This window comes from Zonotrichia albicollis, chromosome 7 (assembly GCF_047830755.1).
Source record: "Zonotrichia albicollis isolate bZonAlb1 chromosome 7, bZonAlb1.hap1, whole genome shotgun sequence".
Taxonomy (NCBI): domain Eukaryota; kingdom Metazoa; phylum Chordata; class Aves; order Passeriformes; family Passerellidae; genus Zonotrichia; species Zonotrichia albicollis.
In genome coordinates this window covers 8,420,196-8,430,140 of record NC_133825.1, presented here as the reverse complement: position 1 = coordinate 8,430,140, position 9,945 = coordinate 8,420,196, and the positions used below count along the sequence as shown (strand labels likewise).

Below are 9,945 nucleotides of genomic sequence, written 5' to 3'. Positions count from 1 at the left end.
TGTAGAAGTAAAACATAGGACCAGTTACATGTCCCAGTGATATTCTGAAACATTTGGCCACCATCAGCAGCAGTCCCAAATCCTCAAATTCTGCCCAGATAAGAAAGAACAGAGAAAGGGAGGGAGGGAAGGAAGGCAGGGAGGAAGGAAGGCAGGGAGGAAGGAAGGTGGGGAACTTGGAACTTCATCCTCTTTTTCTGAAGTTTGTTATCAACTCTGAACCTTCTCCAAGTTTCAACACCAACCTGCTACAAGCAGAATGGGTGCCTTGTCAGGGTGAAGCTCCATTTGCCGAGCAATCCAGGGCCCATCGAAGTGTGCGTACCACCAGCCCTTCTTCTTGTTCTGGGGGTCCTTGTACTGGTCCGCGGGGCGGATGAAGGGAATGCGGAAGTAGCGCTGCTGCCTGTTTATTTCAATCTCTTGTTGTCTGCCCGGGAGCTGGGCTGCGGGGTTCTGTTGTGCTATCATTCAAAACATCCCCCCAAAAATAAGTGAACAAAGCAATTAGAAAACAAGAAAGCCATATTACTTCCTTTATTAATCAGCACATTAAAAAACAAACAAACAAACAAAACAAACAAGAAAACAAACCCTCCCCCAAAACCCAAGAGATTATCTCTCAAGGTCATCTGAAGTCTCAGCAAACCTAGAAAGTATTTCCATCTCATATAATGTGCATTCTGTTAATTGCAACAGCTAAAACACTGGTCAGAAATGGCTCATGTTAACTCCTGTACATGTTGCCCAATGGCAAATTTAAACAAAACTAAGTAAATAAAATAACATATTCTGCTTTTAATCAATATTTAAGGTAAAACTTGCCATGTAAAATTTCTTACCAACCAGAAACATTTATCAGTAATTGCTTTAGTTCAGTCCATTTTTTTGTAAAAAAAGATCACAGCGCACAGAAGCATTTTCAGTTGCAAACATACAAAAGCATCACTTGATGTTTGACAGTCGACACAAAAGGATGTATAATACTGTTAGAAATTACTAATTTGTTAATAGAAATGTTGACAATAAATACTGCTTATTACAAAGCTGCCACCAAACAATTTTCTGCTTAGATTTCTATAAGTCAAAATCTGGCATTAGAAGTAACTTCTGGCTGCTTTCTTTTTTCAAGGAATTTTTAATTTCCAACCATTAAGATCAGCTGACTAAACTTCTAAAGGAGAAAGTTACATGAAATTTGTTCAAGTTTCATATATATTTTTGGTAAATATTTTCCACATGCATTTTTGGACTTTTTGAGTTCCCCATATTTCAGACTCTAGAGAGAAACTCACTTTCAAATAAAAGCAGATACTCTCTATGTTAATTCATCAAATGATCAACCTTCTTAATCTTACATATACACTATCATAATCGATTTTAAATAGTAAATGCTCTTAAAAGCAACATTCTTTCCTTTAATAACTGCCCCTGCAAAAGTTTGTTACTGATCTTGTTTTAGTGGTTTACACCACTGTTACAGATACCCTGCTTAAGAACCTTTACCATCTCTACAGAAGAAAATCAGGATTAACTTTTTATATGTTTCAGCATAAAAGGAGTAATTAAAAGTGAATTCAATTTTTTTCCTTGTGTATTGAGCAACAAAAAGAATTTCTGAGCTAACATTTATTAATATGAAAAATTACAATTACTTTTAATAACTTATTTTTACAGTCATGAACAGAACTAATACAGACTAGCAACTACACCTTGAAATTTCTTTTGCCTAGATTCAAGCAAAAATAGTTTTTCTAAACCTGAAGAGCAGAACTTTAACAAACCCCTATATGTCATACACATCAAATCTCCTTTTTCTAATGTGTGCATTAACAACAAACATAGGAAAAAAGCACCCAGATTTTAACACATGAATGCTACTTTTATACATCAACTCTGATAAAACACACACCTTACAGGAAGACAGAGTATATAAAAAACTAATTTAATTCTATCCATTGTCTGAACATTTATCCCAGCAGATCAGTACTTAAGTATTGTTGAATACTTTTTGCACTGCAATGGTAATTGCTAAGGCTCATTTCTACCCCTAGGCATATCTAAATCTAGAGAAGAGGGCAAATCTAGAGAATGGAAATGCTAAGCAGCCAATGGAGCCTCTATTGGTGCTATAGAACTGTGGCTGTCTATTCAGAAGAAACCATCACCTGAATGTTAGTCTGTGTGCTAGGAAAACAGTTGTTACATTATGTTGATTCCAGAGTTTTGCTACAACAAAAAGCCATGTGCAGACAATAAAAAAAAAAGGCTAGAACAAGAATGGTTTTGGGGTGTTGGTGGTTGTGGTAAAAAATCGGAGATTATATCTTTCAATAATTTATATAAGAAGGTTATTTCACTCTCCCTTCCCATGACTCCTCAAATGGGTAGGTTTTCATGAAGACAAGTACATTTTTGAATTACTAGAGTCATGTATAATTACCATCAGATTAATAACATTGTCAAATTATCATTTTTTTTTTTACAATTAACTTCTATATACATGTGTAGCAAAACACTGGATTAATCAATGTTAGTATGGAGCTCTCAAGTGTTCCTATTCTTCAAAGTTAGCTTAAACAACTGTCTCCTCACTTACTTGAGTTGCTCAAAAATGGTGCAAAATCTGTGAACAAATATTACATGTTGAACAAAAAATGAAAGTGCTGATTCCTTATAAGTTATGGCTTCATTACAACATCAACATTTTTCACCAATGCTGATAACAAACAAATAGGAATTCTAGCTACAACACAAATGCAGATTCTAAGTGTTTCTACTCTTTTTCTACTTCTATTTTCATCAAGATTTAACCTCAAAATCACCTTAATAATTTGCAATTCCTGTTACAAAGCTTCAGTGGTAAATTGCTCTGACAAATCTGCTATTTAATTAATGTAGTACTTTATTTTTTTGACATTTCTGCTAGAAAAAAAAACTTCCAGAGCTCTGTCAATATCAGTAATAATACACAAACCAGTGCTTAGCTTCTATACTGAATGCATGAATTTAAATAAAGGATACTTATAAAATTACATTAAAGGATACTGTAAAACTACATTAAATCAATGAAAAGATGTAAAGAAAAAACTACATCACTTGAAGCCCACATCCACTGACACGGGAAAGACTTTTAGCTTAAACACCTAAGAAATCAGAATTTCTTCTTACTACCTTCTCAGATGACTACAGTACATATGTATGTGAAATGCCCATGTGGTATAATTATTTGCAATGCAAAGAATTATACTGGCATTGAGAGTCTCTAAAGGTCACTATCAATTTCTTCTGAACTGCAAGGTTCTCTTATTCTCTTATTATGCCATATTTCAATGAAGTTAAAAAAATACAATGAAAAACACTGAAAAAAATGCAGCAAATATCTCAAAAGTGATAACAATATGAATATTCTCAGCTTTTTGTGCAAAAATCCAAAGATCATCTGCTCTTTGATACTTCCCATCAGCAACACTGTGTATGAATATTTTACCCATTTAGCTCCAGAGAGAACGTTCAAAGCAATTTACCACTTGGCAGAAGTGCTTCAAATGCCTTTTCCTGCCATTTCAGTCACAAGCTTTCTTAAGCAGCTAAAACCACATTTCAGACACAAGGACCCATTATTTGATAATATCTTCTCCAGGGGTCCAGATTTTGCCTGCCACATATCCATACTAAAATTCCCTGAGAACCTCAAACTCAGGTAATGCTCAAGTAATTAATAACTCAAGTAAATGAATCAAGGGGAAGGAGGTGCCTTTGTACATGGACTGAGATTACCTAGGGCACCTGGATTCCCTGGGATGCTTATTCTCCATGTCCTAGAACAATGCCTTAATCTCAGGCTCATGTGACTTTGGGGAGAGCACTTTCTCCCTATCTTCCCTTTTCTTTGTCTCTCCCATGAACTGTGTGACAGGAACACAAATATCAAATATAATGGAACAAAAAGACAAAAGGAATGATCTGACTAAATTGTTCCATGCATTTACTGTGATCCTATAAATTTCTTAGATTCCTTTTATACAGATGATCACCGGACTTTTGAGGTGGAACATTGGGAAACGAGTAACAGTCCACTCTGTAAATACCACTCCAGAAACCAGGTACAGAATTTCCAGGTCTGGCAGTATGAAACTCCCACACTTCCTTGATGAATGCAAGAGAAACTTACTCTGATTAGTGTGTGGCTTTGTCAATAAACACCAGCCTGTGAAATCAGTAGAATGAGGGGTCTAAATAGAAAACACGGTCTACACAAAATTTGTCACCCCATGAGCCAGAATTACAGCATCAACACTCAGATTTTATAAAGGAGGATGTAACATGATGTATGTAAGCAGTGATGTAAACGACATAATTAGTAGCACCTTTTAAAAGTATCTACATCTATGTCTACATGTCTATGTCAATATTATGAAATATTAAAGTAGCACAGCAATGAACATTTAACAAAAATGCCAGCACCTGCACCAGTAGATCAAGAACTCTTTTTAACAGATGTCAGCTGGATGTGAGAAAAGGTTTTAAGAAGCATAAGAAGCTGAGTCTACCGAAAGTGTTTTAATTTCTGTGAAGAATTTGCCAAGTTTCAATCTTTCCAAAATATTTACCTTAAATCAACATAAAACACTCCTAAAAAACTCCAAGTTTCTTCAACCTAGCAAACCCAGAATACATTCCAGAAATGTTCTCTTTAGAATATTATCACCAAAATTACTATAAACACAAAATTATCTCTCCTCACCATAGTCTGTGACTGACTTGGGAGCACGCTGTTCTGTTTCTGCATTGCGTTTCTTATTCTTGGATTTCCAAGCATGATACACCTTTAGCCTTCGGTGGAACTCTTCTCTGCAAGCTGCCAAGAGTTCAATATCTATCCTAAAAAAAAGGAGAGGGGAAGGCATGAGTGAGAAAAGTCAGAAAAATATTTATTAAATGTTTTTCTATATTGATGAGGTATATGATTGGAGATCAAGCTGTGACACTAATATGATAACATGGAATGTAAAAACCCCTCACTCTCTGCAGCACAGCGCCTGTGTTTTATGACCCAAAAAGTCCCTCAGAGTTTGATGAATCCTTTTCTGCTTTAGAGTAAAGGCAGTCCCCAAAGTAGCTGTTGTACTGGGACATTTGGAGCAGTAAAATGCTACAAATATTTCTGTTGACAGTATCACAATACAAGCCGCACAGAAACAAATTTTAAAAAAATTTAATTGCACTGCTGAACATTATTTCTGCAACTGAAAAAAACCCATGAATTTGACTGCTTATATTTGTATTCTTTTTTCATGTATGTATTTTAATTTTTCTGAAGTTCATTATGCTAAGAATTGAATGATGACAAGGCTTTTTCATTAGTTATCTCAGAGTATCCAAGCTGGCTTCATGAGGAAAGAACTCCACTTATTACTGCACCATCTACATAGCCGAAAACATTGCTCCAGTCTTGCATATGTAAAAACACTAAAAGAGAATGAGTTACTTTCCAATTTCTACATCCAGGAAGAAATTCTGAGTGATCTTAAATCACAAATTAACCAACTGCTTTCAATAAGAAGCAGGAAGAAACAGTAATACCTAAAAGACGAATAATTCTTATCTATTTCTATCTTCACAGCACTGAGGCCAAGGTGATTAATGCCCCACTGTAAGCTTCCAAAAAGAAGTTACACATTTTGAAAATTAAAGAATAATAATCTACGACAGAACATATTTTTGCTTTCTTTATGATTTGGTGACAGCAAGAATTGATAGCAAAAAAATTCTTAGAACATGCAAATTCTAGGTAAAGCATAATAATTACTATTCCCTCTGTGGAAGTACATCAAATGGAGTGAACTTAATTAAGAAGTTATAACATGTATTTTATGCCCAAGATGTTTATTATCATAAATATATAATCCCTTAAAGACATCACAAAGGAGATTCTGTTTCCTTAATATGGAAATAGCTTTGTGTATTGTTCTTTTGGGGGTAAGAGAATTTTTAAAATTAATTTGTTATTCACTCAAACTCATGTAAACTTTTAATCTTTGTTATAGGAAGAAAGTAACACTTTTTCGTATAACTACAACTTGAACTCTTTCTCAGAAAAAAAACCACTTACCACAGGAGGTGTTGATTGTATCACGAAGCTCTGCATATTTCCACTTACTGAGATCATGCTTCTTAGTACCAGCAGCAGCTTTTGTGGCTTGCACTGCAGGACCCCTGCAATTATTTTTAAAATGTATATGTATTTTTTCCAAGTATTAAACAGGATTTTTTTTAAGAAGAGGAAGAGATCCCATGATCAATAATGCGTCATACTTATTACCACACAGACAAAATACCATAGTATTTTCAAGTTGTTTGAATTATCAAGAGAAAATGAAAATATATTTTATGCTCAAAATCATATCATAATCTGATTTGCCTCCTAAAGATTAAAAGGAATTGTCATTGATATTTTTCAGGTATAGAAAGACACATATTCTGAGTATCTCATCCCACATTGATGTACATTTTACTTTGTGAGAACCAAGATGCAAAAAACAAAGACTGAACATTTTTAGTTCCATTCAAAAAACAGACAAGGAAAAATATTCCTGAAGTAGAACAAGGAGAAGGAAGAAAAGGCATTTCCTCTGCTATTTAAAATTGATCTTGTTCCTAACCTTAAGAAAATATTCTGTCTGACAAAAACCTAACTTGAGAGAAGAAACCAAATTAATTCTATATTGGCCATCTAATAACAGCAATATTTATTCTGAGTTGGGAGTGATGATATTGATCATCATGATCATCAAGAGTGATGATATTTATCATCAAAGTAAAAAAGACCACTCGGACTAAACGCTGACCAGTAAAAAAAGACTCATCAAAACTCAGTATTTTCCAAAGGCAAAAGGTCTTCACCATGTAGGTAATGTCAAAGTGAGTCAACAGCGAATGCAAGTGAGGAATTATTACTAAAATCTCAATCATCTTTAGGAAAATGTACAATGTTTCCATGTATGAAACGAACATTAGATATAAACATAAGCCTGAATTTCTTTTTTTCCCCAAGAAATGTGGTATGGATAAGTGGAAGAACTCTCCCTCAGGAACAGCAAACTTCCTGTGGATTATCAGCTTATAAAATAAGTTGAAAACACTGCAATGTTCAGTGATGATCAGCACATCTTTTAAACACTAAGGAATTCAAGAGCAGACACGAGATTTTACCAGTCTCTGCTCATGACTAAGAATAAAAATTGAATTCAGGATCTGAGGGAATTTCTTCAAAAGAAACTAGAAAGAATCTTTAACAAGGTAGCAAAGTTCTTGATGCAATAAGAAAAAACAGGCTTTTTAATTGTAAGGTCTGTTTGTGCAGTAATATCTTTGTGGGACAGGCACAGTATTAATAGGTATAATCTAATGAATATTATTTTAACATTTATTTTTCCATAAAGGTCTCATGTGGTACCGTGAAGTTTTATGTTTATTTTCCTTTTTTAATTAGAAGGTTATAAAAAACTATTATAACCTGAATTTTTTCTTTATGCAGATACAGCAGTTTTGAAAGCAGTGATAACAAATGCAATTTAAATTTCATTGAATAAACCTAACATTCCTCTTAATAACAACTGAACCATCTCTTCAGTATAATTAAAACTACAGAATCTTGCTGTTGGAGTAGCAGCTTAATGTCTACTCATACTACTAATCTGAGTCCACACAGCTTCCAGTTGGAGTTTGAGAAGTCAAATGTAAAAAATTGACTTAGAACTACTCATGACTGTAAAACAAATAACTGGACAAACTTCTTCAAAATATATACTTTAATATTTTGTTCTATTCTGTAGGACATCAAGGATTCCTGATAATTAATTTGCACTGCCTGGTGTCTAACCTTTTTGAACCTAATTTGACAAATCCTAAGGATTTTCCTGATTTAGCAACATTACCCACCACTCTAAGAGTTTGCTGCCTAATTTAGCACAGCAGAACTAGGTTGTAGTAATCTTTAAGAATGCTAATCCAATTGAATGGCTTAGTCTTTCTATTAGGGTACTACTGTGCACTCTGAAGACCACTTGCTTGTTTTCTACAGGACCTCAAGCACAACAGTCTGGCAGCAAGAGGAGCATCACCTTTGACATTCCATCTTCACTGCTCCATATGAGAGTTATGTATCATAAACAGTATTTTCAGACTAAAAATAGAAAAGACCAGTCTCATGTCAAAGGCTTCCAGTGTATGAAAAGTGAGACAATTTTTTTTAAACAAGCAGATACTGAGAAGCATTGCATTTTGAATCCGACCAGAACACAGAGCCTGATCTGGCCCCAAAATTTTTTCATCTTTTTGTACATTAAAAATTGGCCACTGTCATTGGAACTATGTCAATATATGCAATACAATATGGCCATTTAAATTCACATGCTACCTTAATTACACCTTATGTGGTTTATGCCTATTCTTAAAATACTGCAGGAGAAAAATTTAGTTACCAGCTGCATTCCAATCATCCATGATACCACTAGAAAATTCATTAAACATGTGAGACTGAGCATCTTCAAACTATACATACATAGCTTAGTAACTTGTTAAACAACAGATTCACTTTCAAAACCTCTAAACATTTTTTCTTCTTCTGTAAGGTTCACAAAATCAATGTCAAAAAAAATTTCTACCATCAAGTTGCAGAAAACACTTTCTATTTACTTGCTGATATGGAAGACAATCACAAAAATTTCTTTGAACAGAGTATTAGTATTTGACCAACTAGCATATTCAGACCCAAACCTGTATTTATCTTTTCTTCTGCATTGTGCATAAAATCTCACATTATCATTCAAGAAATCCCAGAAGGAGATTTTTTTTGGATATCTTAAGAGGGTTTTTAATATGGTCTTACCATGGAAATTTTCAAAACTACTTTTATTTTAAGAGAACTCTAATGAGCATATTTCCTTATTAAATGCAGCAACAATTACATTGCAGTTAAATGGCTTCATTAGCTTTGTGCTGAATCTGTAGAAATATGCCTTTAAAAGATGTGGAGCCTTGTGATCTGTTTATCACAAAGGTGAGAGGAGAAGAAAGCTGGAGAAGCATTAATGAAATTATAGAAAATTACAGGGTACATGAACAATTCTTATTCTTTTTCAATATAATAAGTTAAAATAGCAAAGAAATAATTGCTGAAAAAATGGTAAATGCAATTTATCTGAAAGAAATAATTTAGTTACCTGCTCATAATTAAAAAAAAACCCAGATTCCATTACTTTTAATTCCATAATAATTCAACCCATTTAATGTGTGATTTGTTTTTAGAAAATGATTGATTCACTGGTGTTATACCTTCTCACCTACCTAGACAATATTTCTGACATTTCTGTGGCCATTTGTTCCCTACAAGAAAATTGGTATATGAGCATAAACCAAATATATATGGATATAAAACCAGCCTTTATAACCATGAAAGTGTCTTGACAATCAAACTGAAATTAAATTAAATGCACAGGAAACGACTACTTATTTTTAATTATTTCAATTCAGACACACACACAAAAATAGACAGACAGATAGATAGATAGATAGACAGATAGATAGATAGACAGACAGACACACATACACACACACAGAGTCCTGATTCTGTAAAGAACAATAAATTACACAGGGCAGTGAAAAATGGATGGTATGTTTAAAACTTTACAGCAATTATATAATGATTTTTGAATAGATGTTATTTGGTATATTTGGTTATTAAAGGGTTTATTAGATGTAAGCAAAGTAATGAATATGAGGCTTTAAAAATTGACTTAGAAATTACAGATGCATACTAACAAAGATTGCTATGGGGTATTAGTAAATAAGAAGACAATATCAATTTCTTTTGATTAATTAATGTGGCTTTTATCTATTAGAGCATTCAAATGGAAAAAAATGCCATACGTAGTCATTTGT

The 9,945-nt window shown here is 33.7% G+C and overlaps 1 protein-coding gene and 1 pseudogene across 1 annotated transcript in view; one reads left to right on the top strand and one right to left on the bottom strand.

The window, feature by feature from the left end:
- Positions 1 to 9,945, top strand: part of LOC141729581 (uncharacterized) — a 425,427-nt pseudogene that overhangs the window by 203,491 nt on the left and 211,991 nt on the right.
- LOC141729611 (unconventional myosin-VI-like) overlaps positions 1 to 9,945 on the bottom strand; it is a 32,198-nt gene that overhangs the window by 4,428 nt on the left and 17,825 nt on the right. The window contains exons 12-14 of the mRNA XM_074544317.1: positions 6,116 to 6,219; positions 4,748 to 4,879; positions 246 to 464 (exon numbers count right to left, since the gene is read on the bottom strand). Coding sequence (XP_074400418.1) covers positions 246 to 464; positions 4,748 to 4,879; positions 6,116 to 6,219 — 455 coding nt within the window. The remainder of the gene's footprint in view (positions 1 to 245; positions 465 to 4,747; positions 4,880 to 6,115; positions 6,220 to 9,945) is intronic.